At 36.9% G+C, this 23,158-nt stretch overlaps 1 protein-coding gene across 4 annotated transcripts in view; it reads right to left on the bottom strand.

Annotated features, from left to right (window-relative positions):
* Window positions 1–8,909, bottom strand: part of CRTAP (cartilage associated protein) — a 72,285-nt gene extending 63,376 nt beyond the window's left edge. For 2 of the 4 annotated variants that reach the window (XR_015746121.1, XM_087948295.1), the window contains exon 1: window positions 8,141–8,692. Coding sequence is in view for 3 of the 4 variants with exons in the window: in XM_087948295.1 (XP_087804421.1) it covers window positions 8,141–8,599 (459 nt within the window). In the remaining variant the exon portion in view is untranslated. Of the gene's footprint in view, window positions 1–8,140 lie in introns of all 4 variants that reach the window. The other 2 variants (XM_026678458.2, XM_087948294.1) reach the window with 2 other exon arrangements.
* Window positions 8,910–23,158: the final 14,249 nt, after the last annotated feature.

Genomic DNA, 23,158 nt, shown 5'->3' with positions numbered 1-23,158 from the left:
CAGAATTAATATTTCTTTTTTTATTACTGGACTTTTAATGTATGATTTTTTTACTTTTAAACTGGACTGGTTTTCTTTTTTATCTTACTTTTTCTTTTTTGTCTTTTACCCTTTTTTGGCTTTATAATATTCTATGCTAGAGATTCCCTTTCCGCTTTTTTTTTCTTTTAAGTCTTTTCTTCATTTTTAAATAATTTTTTTTATTACATTTTGTTTGGAAAAGGAGGGGGAAAGTGAAAGTAGAGGAAAATTTGTAGCACTGCCAACTAGAGGCTTAGAAATATTGTTTCCTTTTTTTCCCTCTTTGACCAGACAAAGCTGAGAAAGATCTGAGGCTTCTTTTCAAGGACTTTGAGCCTGTTTGATAAGATAGAGGGAAGAGCACGGGAGAGTGTTATTGCAGGTGCTCCTCTGGGTTTCTATCAGTGGCTGGAGTCTGGTATTGAAACTTATAGAAAGAAGATGGTAGGACTCTAGAGAAGAGAGTTATAAAATTGTTTGGAACTTAACAAAAAGCCTTGGATAATTAAATAGGTGCAGTGTGTTCCTTCACTTTTTTTTTTTTTAAACGTTGGGCTATTCTCTACTTTAACAAACCCCCTCCTTATTAGTCTACTATTTTTGATAGTTATTTGGACCTTTGGCCTTTTGGAATTTTTTTTTTTGCTTTTGGAGTCTATTTTTTATTTTTGCATCTTATTTTAAAAGGAAAATCTTAGTATTAATTTTTTCCTTTTCTTTTTAAGGGAGTAGTTTTTTTTCCTTTTTTCTCTCCCTTCCCATCTTTTTATCCACCTCCTATATTGGTTTTTTCTGTGGCTCTTTTTTCCCCCTTTTTATACTCGAGACAAACCTGAAGCACTTTATTTCTTTTTTTTTTCTTGCTACCCACAATACTTAACAATTTTTCCTTTTTCTGTTTATGGTTTTTTCTTCTTCTTTTTTTTTTCTTTTTTTTCCTGCTATTTAACCAATTGAGCGGATTAAGGTGTACAAGAACCTGAAAAAACTTTTCTTTTACTCTGCTTCCTTTTTACTTCACTGTTTTTACTTGGAATTACAATTGGCCATTATACGAGTGGATTAAGGTCTAGAAGAACCTGAAGATTTTGAATTGTTTGAAATGAGCAGGAAACTTACAGCAGCTGGTTCTTCAATTCCTACTTCTTCCTCTTCACCATCTGGAGGACAACGTTCAATACGGATCACGTTACAACAAGAAAAAGAACAGGAAAAGATGATAATGCAAGGAATTCAAAACATACAAACAAGAACAGAGAATATTGAAAAGAGAACAGAGAAAACTGATGAAAAGGTGGAGAATATTCAACAAATGATGATGAAGTATGATGAGAGATTCCAAAAAATTGAGGAAGAACATAATCAAAGAGATAAGAAGATTGGAGATATTGATGGCAGATTAACTGTGGTTGAACAAGATAAAAGTGGGATGCTGGAAAGGGAGATGGACAGATCAGAATTTTATCTTAGATTCCAAAACATAGAGGAACAAAAGGGACAAAACTTGGCAGAGATAACGACAGAAATCTTGGCTGAAGCTCTGGAAATAACTAAAGAGAAGATGATGGATGGAATAGATGAGGTCTTTTGAGTTTTCACAAGGTACGCAATGAGAAATAGTTTACCAAGAGAAGTTCACATCAGATTTACAAAGAAAGCTATTAAAACGCAAACATTGCAGGTGGCAAGAGAAAACATTGAAATATAAAGGAGATTGTGGTTCTGAAACAAGTACCCAGAAGAGTGAGAGAGATGAGAAGAGAGTATCGATTCTTGACTAAAATACGAGGGTTATCCACAAAATAGATTACGTTTTCATCTGTAGCAAGAAGGGGCAGAGCTAGCGTGGCCATCATTGGTCTGTGCGTTCGCCGCTCAGTCTGCATCTTGTCGTGCTAGTGGGAGGTTTGTATCGTTGCTCGTTATTTCACAGCAAACGTTTGAAATGTGTGCTGCAATTGAAAATCCCGCGAGTTGTGAGGTGCGATCAGATGGGTCAAACATGTGAACAGCGAGACCAAATTGCAGTCTATGGAGTGGGGGCACACAAATTCCCCCAAAAAACCAAGAGAATGTTTGCAAATGTTCTCTGCAAGGAAGATTATGGTGATTGTTTTTGGAATAGACAGGCATGATATTCCCCTCAGAAAAAAAAATCGGGCCGGCCAAAGAAATCGCCCGCCCGCCCGCCGCCAGCGCCCCCCCCGCCCTCGCACCGCCCGCCGCGTGCACCCGCTCGCCGCCTCGCCCGACCACCCGACCGCCGCTCGCACCGACCGCCCGTGCGCGCCCGCCGCTCGCCCGCACCGACCGCCGGTCGCACCGACCGCCCACCCGCCCGCCCACCCACCCGCCGCTCGCACCGACCGCCGCTCGCACTGACCGCCCGCGCGTGCATCGTGCCCACCCTCCCCTCTCACCGACCGCCGTGCCCGCCCGCCGCTCGCCCGGGCGATTCCGAAAAAAATCGGAATTCCGATTTTAATCGGAAAAATATCATGCCTGAATAGACAAGGTGTGCTTTTTATCGATTTTCTGGAACATGGTGCAACAATAAACTCTGTGAGGTATTGTGAAACGTTGCAAAAACTAAGAAAAGCAATTCAGAACAAGCGTAGAGGAAAGTTAAGCTCAAAAATTTTGTTTTTGCATGACAATGCCCGACCACACACAGCAAATCGCACTCGAGAAGTCCTGAATGCTTTCAAGTGGGAGATTTTTCCTCATCCGCCCTACAGCCCCGATCTTGCACCAAGCGACTACCACTTGTTTCTGAGGATGAAGACCTGGCTTGGAACACAGCGCTTTGACGACGACGCGGAACTGCGGGCAGGCGTGACTGACTGGCTCAAATCTCAGGCGGCTGAATTTTATGACAATGGAATTACAAAGCTTGTTCACCGCTATGATAAGTGCCTCAATTTGTTCGGTGAATATGTTGAAAAGTAGTATTTAAGTGTCACTTTCAAGTGTATATAATAATTTTTTTTTCCTACACTTTGTTTTTTTCCTATCACAAAACGTAATCTATTTTGTGAATAGCCCTCGTACTACTCAAAAAAGAGGTGAATTATAGATGGTTGATACCAGAAGGTTTAATGTTTACAGGAACAGAGACACAGAATTGATTCAATTGAGAAAGCAGAATTATTTTATATAGAATACTTCGGAGAAAGAGGAGACAGAAAAAGAAGTGTCGTTAATTGAATTCCAAGAGGACTGTCAAGCAGCAATTGAAAAAGAAGAAGGTGCAGTAGGCGGAAAGGTGGAAGCTAGAGAACAACGAGAACCAAGATCTACTAGAGCTGCAAAACCTACTTATATATCATGGAAGAGAAAAAATTGATTAAAATTAATATAAATGGACTTAATTCAGCTGTTAAAAGAAGGAAAACTTTCCATCAATTAGAGAAATTAAAATTTGATATAATCTGCCTACAAGAAGTACATATTAAAAAGCAATATGAACAACTGTTGATACAGCCAAAGCTAGGGAAAATATTTACTTCTTTGACACAATGCAAGAAAAGAGGAGTGGTCTTATACATCAAAGATACTATTCCAGCGAAATTGATCCATACAGATGATGATGGAAGACTCTTAATGGTCGAAATAATGGACAATAATATGAAAACACTCCTGATAGCAATCTATGCCCCGAATGAAAATCAAGAAGAATTTTATAGAAAATTACATATGAAAATAATTGAACTGGACTATGTCAATATTTGTATGATGGGAGACTTCAATGGACTAGTAGACAATAAATTGGACTATACAACACAGAAAAAAGCAAAACAAAGCAGAAAGACTCTCCCTATATCCTTTTTTAAAATGATAGATGAAATAAATTTAAAAGATGCATGGAGAGAAAGAAACGCTAAGACCAAACAATATACCTTCTATTCAAACAGACAATCATCATGGTCCAGAATAGATATGATATGGATGTCAACAGAATTGATTGCTAATCTCCAAGAAATAGATATTGAAACAAGTACCTGGGCAGATCATAATCCAATGACAATTAAATGGAAAGGACAAAGAAGAAGATCTAGATGGACGTTAAATAATACTATATTAAAGGAAAAAGACTTCACACAGTGGATGGAGAAAGAACTGGCTTTTTTCTTTAAAGAAAACAAAAAAGAAGACACATCAATGCAGAATGTTTCGGATACAATGAAGGCATATGCCAGAGGCTTGATAACAGACTACACAAGGAAAAGAAATATTATGAAAAGATTAGCCTTTAAGACATTAGAGGATGAGTATAAGGGACTTGAAAAAGAGTTACAGAAAATGCCACAGAAAAAGGACATTAAGTTAAAAATGGATACAAATAAACATAAAATGGGATTAATGGAAAAAGAAGAATTAGCACAGAGAATCAGAGGTGTGAAGCAGAACTATTTTGAAGATGCAAATAAACCAGGTAGATGGTTAGCATATAAACTGAGAAAGGAGAAAGAATCAAGGAAAATATTGCAATTAATAGATGATCAAGGCCAAGCTTGCTATGGAAGTAAAGAGAAGAAAATCATACGAGATTATTATGGGAAACTATACTCACAAGAGAATATTGATGATGAAAGAGTTAAACAGTACTTACAGAATGCTAATCTACCCCAGATACCTACAGAGACTGAAACAATATTAGAAAGCAATATAAAGATGATGGAGTTAACTGAAGCACTCAAGAAGCAAAATAATGGAAAGGCACCAGGCCCAGATGGACTCCCAGCGGAATTTTAAAAGACATTACAAGAATCATTGAATCTTCCATTGTTAGAAGTCATGAATGAAGCTATGTCCAAGAAGAGGATACCCAAATCATGGTCAGAATCTTATATCACACTTGTCCCAAAAGAATTTGGCGACCCACTACAAATCAAGAACTATAGACCTATTTCTCTACTAAACTCAGATTATAAAATTTTTGCTTCAATATTGGCAGAATGACTCAAAAAATACTTAAATAACTTTATTCATCCCGATCAAAATGGATTCCTGCCAAAGAGACAAATCAAATATAATATGAGAATAATTTTGGATACTTTGGAATATTATGAGGCACATCCTGAAAAACAAATGGCTTTGATATTCTTAGATGCACAGAAGGCCTTTGACAATATGAATTGGCGATTTATGTTACTACAGATGGAGCAGATGGGCTTTGGTAAAAAATCCATCCATGCAATCGAAGCTATATATCATAAGCAAATGGCAAAGGTAATGATAGAGGGAGAATTGACAGATTATATTGACATAAGAAAAGGAACAAGACAAGGTTGCCCACTGTCACCTCTGTTGTTTGTGTTAACTTTGGAAGTGCTAAATAGAAACATTAGAGAAGAAAAGGATATAAAAGGGATAAAAACCAAAAAGGAAGAATTTAAATTGCAAGCATTTGCGGATGATCTGGTTTTCACTTTTGAAGATACATTAGAAACAGCATCAAAACTGATAGAAAAGATAGAGGTCGATGGAAAGGTGGCTGGTTTGAAAATAAATAAAGATAAAACAAAGATTTTGACAAATAATATGTTATTAAGACAAAAGGAAGAATTGGCGGATGTTTTGAAAATTCAGGTCACAAGTAAGATCAAGTATTTGGGGATACATTTGTCAGAAAGATGTAGCACACTCAAAGAGAATAATTATACTAAACTCAAGCAACAGATAGCGATAGATTTGGCGAAATGGGAAAACTTACAATTATCATTAAGAGGGAGAATATCAACAATCAAGATGAATATATTACCCAGAATTTTATATTTGTTTCAAACAATTCCAATTAGGCTTGGAAAAGATTACTTTGAAGATTTAAATAAAATTGTGTTGAAATATATATGGCAGGGTAAGAAAGCGAGAATAAAACTAAAACTTTTGCAAGAAGCTAGACTAAGAGGACGATTTGGTTTGCCTAATTGGGAGTTGTACTACCAAGCTACAAATCTGATGTGGGTTAAGAAATGGATAACATTAAGAAATACTAGATTGTTGACATTAGAAGGACATGATCTGTTGTTAGGGTGGCACGCCTTCCTATGGTATAAAGGAACTAAAATACAGCGGAACTTTAGAAGACATTATATACAGGAGGCTCTGTGGTTAAATTGGAAGATTAAAAGGCAATGTTATTTGAAAATTTCAGTCTGGTTATCGACTGTTGAAGCATTTTCTTATCCTATAATATATGAAAAGGAACAGCTAGATATGGTGAAATGTTGAATGAAAAGGATGAACTTAAATCTATGCAAAAACTAGAGGAACAAGGTATAAAGATGAATTGGTTTTCATATGCACAAATACGTCTTAGATATGATAAAGATTTTAAAACAGAAGGTTTTTATGATAAGTTGACTGATTTAGACAAGATCTTGGCAGGTACTGATGAAAAGGTGATTAAAAATTGTATGGATATTTATTAGAAATTAAATTAGAAGAAGAACTTCAAGTTAAAGAAACAATGATTGCTTGGGGGAAGAATTTTGGATATGAGATTGATTTAGAGAAATGGCAAAAATTGTGGTCTCAAAATTATAAAATGACAATGTCAATAGCATACAAAGAAAATTTGTACAAGATGTTTGTACAAGGTGTTTGTACAAGGTGGCATCTGTCCCCAACAAGAATAGCAAGAATGTTCAAGAACAAATCTGAAAAATGTTGGAAATGTCATCAGACACCTGGCTCATATTACCATATCTGGTGGACGTGCGTGGATGCTAAAAGATATTGGACTAAAATCCACACATGGTTGAAAAAAATGACAAAAAAACATATAGACTTGAAACCAGAGATATTTTTATTGGGGATCTTACTCGAAACATACATTAAGGAATTGAAATATTTGACTGTAAATGTATTAACAGTGGCTAGGATTGTATTTGCTAAAAACTGGAAAAATGAGAAAATACCAACGCAGGAGGAAGTTATTAAGAAAATAATGGAATGTGCTGAAATGAGTAGATTGACATTTGAAATCTGAGAACAAGAAGATAAACAATTTTATAAGATTTGGGATTTATTTTATCAATGGTTGGACAATAAAACATGGTAATGAAATATGTAGATTTTAGAATATAAAGAATATATAAAGATCCATTATTTTTAGCATAATCATAATATAATTATCGGATAGATTTGGGATGATAATATGAATTGTCATAAAATAAATCAATTAAAATATGGATTATCTTGCAAAACATGAATGAATAATAGTATAGTCAAATGATTAATAATGATATCAATGTACTTAGGAATATTTGACAGATAATATGAGAATATATACAAGTAATTGTAAGTGATGACTATGAAGTGGAGGCACAAAACAATTTGTAAACCAACCGACACACTGTATGTACCTAAGTAGATGGCTTGATGTTTTTATGTTGTGTTTGTGTATGTTTGTCTAAAAAACAATAAAACTTTTTCAAAAAAAAAAAAATGAAGTTGAGAAAAAGTTTCAGAATATTAGTCTACCACTCAATAGAAAGTTTTAAAGTTTTTCAGTAAAAAGTGAAATACAAGCCTGAAATTCAAAGTTGGCGACAGATGAACATTGAATTTATCTGAATATACATTTGATTCTAAGATGATGACCCTTCCTTTGTAATGATATGGAGGGAGTTGTTAGAAATCTTCCTTCCAGAAAAATATGAATGATTTAGCTATCATTTTCACTTGCTTATATATTTTGTTCCTCCCCTCTAAATGCATAGCAGTGAAAAATAATTAGATTTTTCCAATCCAGAGATGATGTAGAAGAAAAACATCTGTGGATTTCTGCCTTTCTGTTTAAAAAGCCTCAACTTAACATATGAAAGAAAACTAAGAGTGCGGAATTCCTTGAATCAGAAAGATCCGGACTTCATGAAAACTTTGGAAAGAGGAGGACGCAGAAAAGTGGCGCAACCAGTTTAACTATTAAGCAGACTAAGCACATGCTTAGGGCACCAGGCCCAAAGGGGGCACCACAAAGTTGGGAATATGGCTTCGTTTGTACAGTTATGTACAAAGGAGGGGGCACCAAGATTTGTCAGTGCTTAGGGCACCAGCGAGCCTTAATCCACTGGGCGCAATGTGGCAATGGGCTGCGCGAGCGAGCGTCTACCTTGAAGTAGGCGAACTGCAAGAACTTGTAAGGATCGCGGCGCTGGAATTCTTCCAGGACTTCCCTGCTGGGCTGAGACTGGCGGAAGGCCGGCAGCCCTTGCTTGCAGCGTTTCAAACACTGCGTTCTGAGTAACATGTCCCCGAAATAGCGCAGCTCCGGGAAACCGTCGAAACGGTCGGCCTCCTTCTCTTCCTCCATGCGGACAGAGCTACAGTTGAGGTGACAGAAGGCCTCGCTGTCCCGCAGAAGGCGATAGAGACGCAGGCTCATTTCCAGGTAGTTCACGGTCTCGGGCCAGTTCTCGTTGCTGTATTGGTCCAGGCCGTAGCGGTAGGCAGACTCCAAGGGCATCAGCTCGTCGCGCGGGAAACTCCTGAAGCTGTAGCGCTCATACTGAGCCCCCGCCCGCGCCCAGAGGAGACAGAGAGTGGCCACGAGTAGCCGGCGCTTCCACATCTTTCCCAGCTTAGAGGACACCACGTAGCAAAGGAGGAAAAAGTTCAGCCTTCCCGTCCGACTCCGAGAACCAGGCGGGGATCCTGAAGGATTGACGTACAGTTGGACCCCTCCTCCTGACGCGCGCTGGGGACGTCGCACATTTTGGGGAGAAACAGATGGGGAAAACTGGGTTAGCAGTTAGATCCAGGGAGGATTGGCATAGTTGGGTACTTTAGGAAGCAAAGTGCAAGAAGATTGACCTTGTTCTAATGCTTATATCTCAAGGATAGATCTTTCTCGTCTTCTGCTTTTCCTGAAAGAATAGATCAGCATTTCAAAGGGTGTGTCTCTAAAAAACTGAAAATGAACATAAACATGTTGCCCTTTTGTACAGATAGTCCTTGACCTAGGACAGCAATTGAGCCCAAAATTTCTGTTGCTAAGTGAGACATTTGTTAAATGACTTTTGTCCTTTCACAACCTTTCTTGCCACGTTTGTTAAGTGAGTTACTGCATTTGTTGAGTTAGTAACATGGTTGTTACATGAATCTGGCTTCCCCATTAATTTTGTCAGAAAGTCACAAAAAGGTGATCACATAACCTCAGGACACCGTAACTGTCTTAAATATGAACCAGTTGCCAAACATCTGAATTCTGATCATGTGACCATGGAGATGCTGCAATAGTATAAATGTGAAAAATGGTCATAAGTCACTTTTTTCAGTGCCATAACTTTGTTCATTAAATGAACTGTTGTAAGTCAAGGACTACCTGTATTTATTTTCTGTTTATATCATTCACTTAAACCAGTATTTCTCAGCATCAGCAAATTTAAGATTTCAACTCTTTAAGTTTGAAATACACTGAATTAAATTATTACCAAGTACTTCTGACGCTCTGAAGTAGAAGCTGATTCCTAAAGGCTTATATCTCCTCTAATGCTCTCCAGATCTATTGGACCACCATTGCCAGAATTCCCACTAGCCATGCTAAATAGGAAATCCTATTCATTCATCTAGTGGACATGCAATATTTGGAAAAATTCAGATGTATGTTAAGTAGAAAATCTTGCCTAGGATCTCCTTCTAGTGTCCCAAAGGTGCCTTTTCCAAAAGGCAAGTGGAATTTTTGGTGTTTTTTTATTTGAAAATGTTATGTTTCTCCTTAAGAAGCTTCTTCAGTTCTAATTGGTGGGGAATGGAAGGTGTGGAAACTTCTTGATTAAGCTGAAAGGAGTTAGCAGTTTCAAGAATGTTTAACATTCATTTGCATTGTGATTCAGGTGACTCTTGAGGATACAGATAAACTTCCAAGTGGCCTCAGTGAATCTGTGAAAGCTAATGACTGACCTTCAGAGTGCTCATGAGCAGATGATTACAAAGAATATAAAACATTCCAATCCCCACCAATTAGAACTGCAGGAGTTTCTTGAATGAGAAGTGAAAACATTTTCAAGAAAAAAAAAAAAACCAAGAAAGTCCAGTAGCCATGGTAGTCCACTCTCGGGACTACCATGATCTTAATCATCAGGCTGATTAAGAATTTCCATAGACATCTGTTTCCATTGTCCTATTTTTGTTAAGAAAGTGTAGTTGATAACCTTATATGCAGGGATGGGATTCTACCAGTTCGCACCTATTTGCTAGAACTGGTTGTTAACATTCTAAGCAGTTCGGACCGGTTGTTAGAAGAAATTACTGGCCTAATCCTGTAAGGAAGGCAGGAAGGAAACATTCTGGTGTTGCTTACAGAAACTGCCTCTCTGTTAACCCTTATTATATTCTTGGCAGGACTAGACTTCCTGTCAGGAACTTCTCTGGAGTTTTTTTTCCCTCCTTTGCTGGTACTTTCCTTGTGACCATTTAAAGTTACAATGGCACTGAAAAAAGTGACTTATGACCATTTTTCACACTTACGACTGTTGCAGCATCCCCACAGTCATGAGAGGCCATGCGAGGAGATGCGTGCCTCGATGTGAGTGATGTTGAGTTGGCCACACCCAACCAGTCACATGACCACCAAGCCATGCCCACCAACTGAGCCACGCACACAGAACCGGTTGTTAAAAAATTTGAATCCCACCCCTGCTTATATGTACAAAGTGATTCCTGATAAACTTTTTCACTGTAGGAATGTGTTAATGGATTGGCAGTTTCTATTAGCACATTATGTGGTAGTTTAACTAAGCTATCTTATTGTTCTCTGAGCAATAATTTTTACAATAAGTTATAATTAGTAAAATTATTGATAGAATTGTTAGAGAAAGTGACAATTGTATGAACCTCAACACTTTAAAACTCAAATTACAAAGCGTACTACTGGAATATCAGTTTTCTATAAACAGATATTAAAGATTTTATTATAATTATTCATTGATATTGAAGCAGTACAGGTTGTCTACAATTTACAACAATTCATTTAATGAGCCATTCAAAGTTATAACCTCCTTGAAAAAAGGACTTGCTTTTTACGCACTTACATTTTACCCAATTACAAATGTTACAGCATTCCTATGGTCATGTGATCAAAATTCAGATGCTTGGCAACTGACTCAAAATTTATGATCGTTGTAGTGTCCTGGGGCCAAGTGATCACATTTTGCAAACTTCTGACAAGCAAACTCAACAGGGAAACCAGATTCAGTTAAGAACTGTGGCAAGAAATGTCATAAAATGAGGCAAATTCACTTAACTGTCACACTTAGCAAAAGAAAGTTTGGGCTCCATTGTGGTTGTAACTTGAGAATTACCTGTATTAGTGCGATGACTCCCTCAGACACTTCCCCAGATACCTCTCCAGATGTCAGCTTGGAGGAAGATGAACCAGTTCCGGGCTGATGATAAATTGATCGGTGAAGGAAATAAGCTACAAGTCATATTGTAATGTCTCCCATGGATGCTTCCCCAGTTACCTCTCTAGATGTCAATTTGGAGGAAGATGAACCAGTCCCAGGCACATGGGGGGAGTAGTTGGTCAATGGATCCAAGCAGCTGTCTGAGTGATTTGGCTGAAGTATAGCTATAGCAGGACAGCTGAGGCTTCAGATGGGGAAAGCATGCAGCTGCAGCCAGTCAGTGATGAAGAACTGTCTTCTGCACCTGATCCAACACATAGGGCAAAGAAAAGGCAGGGGCAATGAAAGTTAACTAGATTACTCATGAGGGGGCGTCTTCCCTCGCTTGATGGGCTGCACAGGAAGCTGGATATTTAGCACAGCAGACAGTGGGGGATGATGCTGTGAATAATGTATTTGTTTTTTTCCTGTGCTTGCCTTGGATTGTGTTTTTTCAGCTGTTTGCCTTTGCATGTGTACTGGCCTCTATCTTGGAACTTGCCTTTGCCTAGTGGACTGGGACTCACCTTTCTCTGTGTTGGTTTCATTTGAGTAGCCTGTGGTTTGAGCTGGTGGTGGCTCAGGGAATTGCTATGGAATACCAATTCTGGCCAGAAGCCTTAGTAAAAACTCCTTACACCCATAGTGTGTATGCATGCATGAGTGGGACGGCATTCTGATTATCCAGAGTTTTTCTTTTAAAAAGACAAACCTCACAAAATCTAAAACAGTTTTCATTCAATAGATAGAGAGGCAAAGCCATAATCTTTAATTGGAAGGCCAGACATGTTGCCAAAAGTCATTACACTTAATCACAAAAAGAAACAGAAAAAGACTAAGAATAACAAACGGGGAAGCCCTGGAAAACTGCTAGAGGCTATCACTAGAAATAGCAAAACATAGATTCCAGATAATACAGAAAGCAAACATTTACTCACAATAACCTATACAAACTTCCTTCCCTCCTTTTGACAATATTAACCCTAGGACAGGAAAAAAGCAGAATGCCAAGCAAGATTACACCAAAAGACAGGAAAACCTGACAATCACCGTAACTAAAGAAACACATATAATCCTTAAACTGCACAAAAACTTCAAAGGAATAATATGTATAAAAATAAGAACCGGTACATGTACAATTGGTCTGCAACTCAGGAACTCTTGAGCTGTGTCTCCACTTTTCTTGCCTTCCTGAATTAAAGATCCCTGCTTTCAGCAGGGATCACTTCTGTGTAATTCTTTCTCCAAACGTTGATGACAGCTCCCAGTCAGGAAGCAAACTGGGGAATTCCTTCCAACAATATAAAAACAATGGCTTTCAGAATTGAAAGAATATGCAGAAACTATGAAAAATGTTTATTACACACAGTCCTCGACTGTGCCTTAGGGGCACAATTGAGCCAGAATTTTAATTATTGAGATAAATTTCATCCCATTTTAAGACCTTTCTTGCCACAGCTGTTAAGTGAATCATTGCACTGTTAGTAACACAGTTGTTCTGTGACTTTGCTTATCAGGTCACAAAAGATGATCACATGATCCTGGGACATTGCAACTGTCATAAATGTGAACCAGTAGTCAAGAATCTGAATTTTTTAAAAATAAATATTTTATTGAACAAAACAATTAAAAACATTGAACATAGTGAAGTTGGTTTGACATAACTTTTGGTCAGTATCGCATATATATATATTTTCCTTATATACAATTATTCAAATATATATACATATATACATTTGTTTGCTCATGTATTATATTCCCAACATCATTAGTCCTCTTTTCATCTCATCCAATCATTTACCCTCTCAGCAACTCCTTTCCCAACTTAAGACCTTCCTCTCTGCTCCCACCAGTGATAGAATCTATCCCAAATTGCATAATATGCCAACTCATCTTTGTTTTTCATTTCTAATGTTAGCTTGTGCATTTCAGCACATATCAATATTTTGTTTATTACTTCGTCTTTACTTGGTATGTCTGTCTCTTTCCAGTTCTGGCAAATACTATCTTTGCCACAATAATAATATGTATAATCAAATATGTATAGTGTGGTGTAGGGTAAATGGAACCTGGTGATGTTTAACTGTGAAGAGGAACCAGTGTTAGACAGAGGGTAGTGAGGGACATATTTTGAGGTGACACAGTATGAAGGAACCAGAAAGGAGGAGTTAAGAAAAATAAAGCAGTTTGTGTGCAGAGAACTCACATGTTAGGAGTATTATTACAAAATACGACATGGTGTCAGAAGTTCTGTAACACGGTAACTGAACAACGAGGTCTACCCAAAAGAGGAAAATGATCAGCAGTGGGGATGAGCAGAATGAAGAAGGAGTTAGCAGAATGGCTAGCACACCCAGCGCTACTTTTAACATCCAACCACCGGAGCCCTTTGATTTTTCCAAACCAAATGAGTGGACAAAATGGATACAGCGATTCGAGAGATTTAGGCAAGCAAGCAATCTCGCAATATGTTCCGAAGAAAATCAGGTGAACACTTTGATTTACTGACAAAGCAGATGATGTTCTGCATGGCCTGAAACTCAGTGAAGCTGATCAGTGTCAGTATACTAAAGTAAGAGATGGCTTTCAGTCATTCTTTGTAGTAAAAAACATTGTGTATGAGAATGCAAGATTTAATATGCACAAACAAGAAGCAAATGAGACAGTTGATGCATTTGTCACAGCCCTGTATGCATTAGCAGAACACTGTAACTATGGAGCACTACATGACGAGCTCATCAGAGACAGGATTGTAGTAGGCTTGGTCGATACACGGCTATCAGAACGCATGAAAATAGAAAAAGACCTAGACCTGGATAAAGCTATTAATATGGCAAGACAATCAGAGGAGATTAAAAAACAGCAAACCACATTGAGAAGTGATGCTAGTGTTGTAAACCTAAAGGATGTGAACTCTTTGGACAGACTGTTTAAAGGCAGGCATCAGAAAGAAAAGCAAAAATTCAGCAGAGCAAAGAATGATGGAGCAAAGCCTCAAAGCAGGCAGAACAAAAACACTAAAGACCCTCAGTGTCACAAATGCGGTGGCATGCTTCACCCTAGACAGGAATGTCCTGCTAAGGATGCTAAATGCCATACATGTGGGGAAAAGGGTCACTATCAACGTGTATGTTTTGCAAGCAAGGCTGTGCATGGCATTGAGGAAGAGGAGAGAAGGAAGGAAAACATACTTAGTTGTGATAGACTATTTCTCCAGATATGTCGAGATTGCACTGCTATCGAACACTAAGTCAACTGATGTCATTGTCCATCTGAAGTCAATCTTTGCCTGGCATGGGATTCCAGAGGAGTTGATGTCAGACAATGGACCACAATTTTCTGGCCAAGATTTCTCTCATTTTGCATCCACATATGGGTTCAAACACGTTACCAGCAGTCCAAAGTTTCCACAAAGTAACGGAGAAACTGAACGTGCAGTTCAGACAGTGAAAAGTCTCTTGAAAAAGGCGAGTGACCCTTATCTGGCATGTATGGGTCACTGATACAAAAGAATCTGGGACTGTGCTACAGAATCACACGAGTCCAAGGTCATATCTGGTGGATGTACCTAAAGGTGTGGTGAGATGCAATTGTCAGCACTTGATACCCTTACACACACATGCAAGTGAAGGAGGAGCGGTGGAGCAGCAGGAGTTGCCAGAGACAAACAGTGAACAAGTTTCTACATCACCTGGGAAAATACTTAAAAACTTTCCTAGTGTGACAGCTACCCCAAGGACAAGGTCTGGAAGAGCTGTAGTTACACCAGAGAGATTGAATCTGTGAACTGAGAAAGTGAAAAAGAGTTAATGTTGATGTGTAGTTCAGTAAGAAATCTGAGATGCAGAATAGTTTAAATACAGTTAGGTGTATTGGATTAGTGAATAGTTATATGATAACATTTTCTTCCCTACAGGATTTAGATAGGAACAGACCTTCAACAAAAGAAGCAGAATAATCCTCTAAGGTCTGGTGAGACAAAGGTAGTCTACCCTTTGTTCTCTAGAAAAGGGAGATGTGGTGTAGGGTAAATGGAGCCTGTTGGTGTTTAACTGTGAAGAGGAACCAATGTTAGACAGAGAGTAGTGAGGGACATATTTTGAGATGATCCAGTATGAAGAAAAATAAAGCAGTGTGTGTGCAGAGAACTCACGTGTTAAGAGTATTATTACAAAATACGACATATAGCTCATTTTTATTGTATTTTTTTGACATAATTCCTAATAGAAAGCATTCTGGTACATGATCTAATTTAAAATCTAACATTTCCTCCATTCACTTCCCCATCCTGAGCCAAAATTCTTGCAGTTTTTTGCTGCTCCAACACGCATGGTAACACGATCCCTGTTCCATTGAGCATTTCCAACAATTTGGGGGCTGGCTTTTATAAATCTTAGCTAATCTGGTTGGTGGAAGATGTCATCGCTAAAATATTTTGAGCAAATTTTCCTTATATGCAGTGGCCATGGTAATTTTTTTATTTCTTTCCCATATTGTTTGCCATTGATCCAAATTAATACTGTACCTGAAATTTCTGGCCCATACCACAATAGTCTCCTTTACCTGTTCTTCCTCTAATTTATTGGCTAAAAGAAATTTGTAAATTTATCCTCTGGTCTGAACAGAGTTTAATCTAAAACTCTTTCTTGCATATTAATTCCCCATTCTTTTTATCCTTTTTATACTTGCTTGTAACTGTAAATATTCCCACCACTCTAAATCCATCCCATGCTGCTTCAGGTCCTGTCTAGTTTTTAACTCACCGTCTCTGTTTAAGACATCTTTGTAAGTGATAACTTTCCCTTGTTTCAATAGGTTTGGATATGTTACTGCCTCCAATATTGATATCCAATTTGGCATTTTTATATATATATCTGTTTTCTAGTTTTATTCCAGATCTTAAATAGTGCTTGCGTAATTCTATGTTGTTGAATATAAGCCTGGCCTGTCAGGCCATAGGAATGCATGCCATCCTTGTTGCAGGTCATGACCTTCTAACTGCAGGATTCTTCTATTTTCTAGTAATATCCAATCTCTAACCCTGCTTGATGATAGATTTCCCAATCTGGAAAGCCAAAACCTCCCATTTCTGTCGCTTCTTGTAATAATTTAAGTTGAATCCTCCATTTTTCCCCCTTGCAAACAGAGGTTGTCTTGTTTAGTTCTTTAAAGAAGTTTAGTTCTATAAAGAAGCTTTATAGGTATATTTTGGAATAAAAATAACAATTTTGGGATCACATTCATTTTAACTATCAAAATCCTTCCTGATAATGATAGTCTTAGGTTACTCCATCTTGCCAGATCTACTTTAATTTATTGGTATAATTTATCATAATTATCTTCTTTAAGTGTGGTGCATCTTGACAAAATAATTCCTAAATATTTAACTTTTTTTTACTATCTGTATTTCCATTTTTTTGGCCAGATTCTCTTTTTGCTTCTCTGTCATGTTTTTAGTTAGTATTTTTGTTTTATCCTTATTAATTTTTAGCCTTACAACTTTGCCATATTCTTCTAATATCTCAAGTTTTGGTCCTGATTTTTTTGGATCCTCCCAAATGAATACCAAAACATCCGTAAATGCTTGTAATTTAAATGTCTCTTTTTAAATCTCTAGACCTTTTATCTGTGTTTCCTTTCTAACAATTCTGGTCAGTACTTCCAGGATAAGTATAAAAAGTAATGGCGATAATGGGCAGTCCTGTCTAGTTCCTTTTTGGATCTGAAAATTCTTTGTTACTTCTTCATTTACAATTATTTTAGCCTTCTGTTTTGAATAAATCATACTGTTAGGTATAACATTGATACCAAATATGGTTTGGGTGAATAAATATATAAAACTTAGATATCATGGTTTAAGTGCTTATCACTTTAAGCACAATGCAGCAGGCAATTAGCCGATTAAGGGTGCGGTTAGAAGTTACAATATAAGGAAGCATTAGAAGCTGGAAAGCTTACTCTGTCTGTTACTGTAACTGTGAGCTGGCTGTAACTGTCTGTAATTGTGTGCTGCTGCGACTAACTGTGATTACTGACTGTGAGTGCCTGTGACTGAACTGTTATTGTTTGCTACTGTTTGCTGAATATCCAGCGTTTGTTTCTCTGGAGAGTGAAACCGGAGGAGGAGAAGATATCTTTATCGGCTGATAAAGATATTGCAAGGACTCTTAACTTGGACTATACTAGTGAGTCATACTGGATGGAAATACTGTGAATGAATTAATGGACTGAATGACAATGCTTAAACTCTAACTGGATTAAAAACTATTTAAACTACAAACAGTGTTTGTGTTCAGTGTGTGTATACTCTGGGGCCCTTCCGCTCTTCTTTGGCTGCCTGGCTTGACTACTGCTGCAATACTCTTCTAGGGGTTAATCCTCAATCCCTAACACATACTAATAATATTAAAGAATTTCTCGCCAAAATCCATATGTTTAATTTGTTGTAAAAGGAATGACCATTTAATGTTGTGGAAAGCCTTTTGTGCGTCGAGGAAGAGTAATGCCATTTGTTGACCGCTATAAATCTCATAATACTCTAAAACGTCCAATATAGTATCTCATATTCTGTTTTATTTGCCGATTGGGTAGAAAGCCATTTTGTTCTTTATGGATAAATTTGTTTAAGAATTTTTTAAAGTCTATCTCCTACTATTGTTCCTCAAACATTCTGATCTGAGGAAATGACAATAGAACAGATCGAATTCGAACCAGAATTCTTTCTATTAGGGATCTTTAATAATATACAATATTAGTATACAATAGTACATATTTTGACAGCAGCCAGATTGGCTTTTGCACAATGTTGGAAACAACCTCATGTTCCATCAGAGGAAATGATTATTCAAAAAATATCAAGTTGTGCAGAATTGGACAAATTAACTTTGGCATTAAAAGATAAAGAAACATCAATGTATTACAACAGCAGGAACTGCTGGTACGAATGGATAGACCAAAGATAGATTACACAATAAAGGGCAAAAGAAGATATGTTATAATTGTAGTAGTGATTATAACTTTCAAGGATGACATTGTTTTCTGATTTTTTCTTTCTACTCTTTTTTTCTTTGTTTCCTTTTCCTTTCTCACAACTCATGTTGTTTGTCTATTTTAATTGTAAAATTAATAAAGTTTATTTTTAAAAAATTCTGGTCGCTTCATTGAGCATCGTTTTTGTCTCCTCCGGAATTCTTGACAGTTCTGCCTTTTTTAGCAATTCCATTATGTTTCGTTCTAGGTATTTGTCACTCTCTTTATATATAGTCTCGTAGAACTCCTGGGCTATGTTTCTTTTTTCCTCTTCCTGATAACATATTTTCCCAAACTCATTCTGTAGTTTGCTAATCTGTCTCTTTTCTTTTTGTTTTCTCAATTTGTGTGCTGGCCACCTCCCCGGTTTATTTGCATTTTAGAAAAAGCTCTGCTTTGTTTGTTTTAACTGTTGTGCCAATTCTTCTTTTTCTAGCAATTACAATTTGTGTTTAACTTGGTTCATTTGTTTGAGATTTTTCAATTGCAGATTTTTCTGTATCATTATTTCTAGTCGTTTATACCCCTCCTCTAGTTTTTTCTGTTGATATTTTTTCTCTTTATTTTTCTTCGCCATATATGCTATCACCACCCGTCTCATATATGCTTTAGCCGTATCCCAGAGATTCTGTACTGATGTCTCTTCTATTTTCACCAAGAAAGCGGCCCAATTCCTTTTCCATTCTTGATCTAAATTCCTTCTCTTTTAAAATTATGCATTGCATTGTCCATCTTGCTATTTTCTTGTGTCCTCTCCAGCTATATTTAATGGGGTTGTGATCGGCCCAAAGACTCAGTTTGATATCGACTTGTTTAGCGTCTGTATTGATTCCTCTTGACATCCACACCATGTCGATTCTTGAGTATGATTCATGTCTATTTGAATAATGAGTAAATTGTCCTACCTCCCGGTTCCTTTCTCTCCATATGTCTTGTAGGTCTAGATCCTTAACCATTTCAAAAAATGTTCTGGGTAATGTTCTTCTATTTCCTTTCTTAATTTCATTACTTTTATAGTCTAGTTCTTTATTTACTATGGGACTGAAATCCCCAATTACACATATTTCTTCATATTCTATGTCACAAATTATGTAGATTTTTAAAAAATTGTTCCTGACTACCATTTGGGGCATAAATCACAGCTATAATTATTTTCTTATCATTCATTTCCACCTCTATATTTAGAATTCTTCCTTTGTTATCTTTGAAAATTTGTTTGGCTGAAAATCTATCTTTAACATATATTACTACTCTTTTTTTTTTTTTTTGGTGTGGACTAGAGAAGAAAACAATTTACCTAACTTCGGTTGTTCTAACAAATGTTTTTGGCTTTCTTTAATATGAACTTCTTGCAAAACTACTATGTCCAAATTTTGTTTTTTCAATTTATTATATATTTTCTGTCTTTTTACCAGTGAATTTAACCCATTAATGTTGGTTGACCAGACTGCACATTCTATTTCCATATTTTCACTTATTCCTGGATCTTGTGCTTCTAATTAGTCTAAGTTTTTTTGGTTCTTCATAACTTCTTTCATAATTATCCCATCTTTCCTCTCCTTCTTTCTCTTTCCCACTAATTCTGAGTACTTCTTTTTCCATGGTCAATGTTCTTACCTCTCTTTCATCCCTTGTATCTCTTTCTCCTTCTGAGTCTCCTTTATCTTCATTACCAAAATGTTGTCTGTAAAAATCCTCTGCCTTGTCTATCATGTCCAATCTGTGTCTCCTGTCCTGCCATGTGACCATAATCCCCTCCGGTGTCAGCCACCTAAAGTTCACATTATGCTTATTCAGTCTCGAGGTCAGAAATTGATAGTGCTTTCTGAGGTCTCTCATTCTGTTAGGTACCTGTTTTAGGACTGGTATCTGTTTTCCACAGTACTGTAGCAGCTCATCCTGCATTCTATGGAGAATTTCATCATGGATCGATTTTTTAACGAATTTAATATGTATTTCCTTAGGTAGATTGTGCCTTCTTCCATAGTTGGTTTGTACCTGATAAATTTCATCCATTTCTGATATCATTTCTTCCATTTCCATACCCAATGCTTTTGCTATCAATTCTGCCATAGTATTGGGAAGATCTTCTCCTTTTTCCTCTTTAATATTTTGGAAGCAGATACCGGGCCGCTTTTTCTGCTTCTAGGAAATGACAGAAGTTTCTAATTCCTTGTTAGCTTGCATTAGTCTTTCATTAATTTCATCTACTTTTGTTTCTTCCTGGTTTATTCTTTCTTCCATTTGCTCCAATTTCTGTTCATTTTTGTTTACTCGTTGTAAACAATACTCTTTTTCAGTTCTTCATGATTCTTTATCGTTAGTTCCTGCATACTTTGTAACATCACTTGTAAATCTTTATTAGGAGTCACTCACTCTTTTTGTACCATATCTTCAATGGATTTCTGGGTCAAAGGGCTGTACGCCATCATCGAAGCCTGTGATATCATTTTTTTCCCAAGTCCAATCTTCGTCAAATTCGTGTTGTTTGTCATGTTCCACAATTTTTTCAAAAAGTCACCTTTCAACCAAAATTCCCACCTTCTTTTCACCACTCTCTTTCCTTCCACTATTTTTCCTTGTATTATTATTATTATCTTTTCTTTCCTGTATCCAGTGAGTTAAATCATACCAAATAAATCTTGAGTCCTAAGTTCACAACAATTGCAATAATTAATTTAAGGTTATATAGTACTTATCCTAAGTCTTAATCACAATTGATAACAATTATTGATCTTACTAAGTAGCAATAAATAAACATTAATTGATTACAAAATATGAACTTAATTACAATACCAGTAAGATAGCAAATAGTACTTCTTATAGAAATGGAAATATATTATAAATATATGGGATTGGTCCAGTAGTATCAAATTTCTGCCCATCAAATTTAATTATTTAATTATTTCACTACTAGATTAGGTAAATTTATATAACACTAATTCATTAATAGTATAAGTTAAGTAATAATATATAATGAACAATGAACCATTCTTTAAGAAAAAGCCCCCCACCTTTTTTCAATTATTCCATAACTTTTAATTTTTCTAGATGAAATTCATCAGAACAAAAAGAAATATTTTCCTTAGGCAAATTCCTCCCCCCCCCCAATTATTCCACAATCATGTTTAACTTTTTTTTGTTCAAGTTCATCAAAACAAAAAATTACTTTCCAACACCACGGTCACTGATCTTCTTGTTCCTCTGTAACCAGTAGGTGTCTCACTCCTTAATGCTGTCCAAAAGTGCTCCTCACTTATAACAACTCCATTTTAGTTTGGTACTTTGTCCTCTTCTCAAAAAGTTATTAAATGGCAACAGCAAGTTCAAATTTCTTCTTATAAGCTATAAAACAAACTCTCCTCTCTTCACCACAGCTCTCAAATTAACAAATCACACTTAGCACTGTCCAGATTTACCGTTATCTTCACTTCGGCTTACTGTCCGGCATTTCCTGCTGGTCTTTCTGCCACCATTGATCTCTCGCTGCTTCTCCTCTGATCTGTCTGGACTTTCTCTTTTGCCAGAACTCACTCCACAAATCATAAAAAAGTCTCTCCCTTTCACTTCCTCATTTGTAGATGATGCCTCAGGAATAATTTGGTCAAAAGCCACTCCACCGTTGTTCTGCTGGCTCATTGCTAGCCTCGTCCAGGCTGTTCAGTTGGCCATTGCTGACTATCTACCTCCTGGTCCACTCAATCAGTTCTTGTCAGGTTTCTGACCATGTTCCACCACAAGCCGCCATTTGAAAGTGTTCCACAGGATGCCCACTCTTCTGGCTATCTTTCCAGGATCTCCTTGACTCCAATGAGTCCCGTGAACACGGAAAAAGTGGATTAACAAAGTGGAAATCTCTGCACTTCCACGCTCTTTGACAGCTGGCTGCACCTCTCCAAGAATCTGAATTTTGATCACATAACTTATGACCATTTTGCAGAAAATCATTGCAGCCTCTCCATGTGAAAAATAAGGCACTTTTTTCAGTGTTATTGTAACTTTGAAGAGTCACTAAATGAATGGTTGTAAGTTGAAGACTATCTGTAATTGAAGCATGTTAATGTTTTGACATTATTACAATGTTGATCACACATACTTGATTCTTTTATTAAAACATTTCATTTTTATGCTAAAAATAAAGTACCAGTATAATCAAAACAAAATCAAGAATAAATTAAAAAGTGGTATAGATCCCCAAGAGTTATTAAAAAGTCTTAAAGCTTGTGTTTTCTGGCTTATAGCAATAGCACATCTACCCTTCCTGGCTTGATTTCAAAGTTTTGTTTCCTTTAAATCCCTCCCAAAAATGCAGAGAGCACATACTGCACTGGGAATACAGAACACCCTATAAAGATAATACTAACTGGGAGAATTCATAGCTCTTTTTTAAAAAATGAGGGGCAATGGAATCAACACATCTGGTATAGATGGAATTTAAAGCAGAGATCAGCAAGAGAAGCAGTATATTAAAAAAAAAAAAAAAAAGCTAAGAGGAACCATTTTGGAAAAAGACCTAATTTCTTCTCTTCGCTTCCTTTGGCTTTTCAAGGTGTTTTTATCAGATGTCAATTCAATATTGCAACCCTGGGAAGTCTGCCCAAGAATATTATATCCCACTCAAGCGTAGCAGGAGTCGGAAGAAGACAAGCGAGCAGAAACAGAAACGCGAACTCCCACATTCTGAACGAAAAAAAGTTGAGAATAGCTGAAACTCG

Source organism: Notechis scutatus, chromosome Z (assembly GCF_049901735.1).
Source record: "Notechis scutatus isolate UNSWTSFEM ecotype Mainland chromosome Z, rNotScu1.2, whole genome shotgun sequence".
In the NCBI taxonomy this organism is placed as follows: Eukaryota; Metazoa; Chordata; class Lepidosauria; order Squamata; family Elapidae; genus Notechis; species Notechis scutatus.
This window is presented reverse-complemented; position numbering and strand designations above follow the sequence as displayed.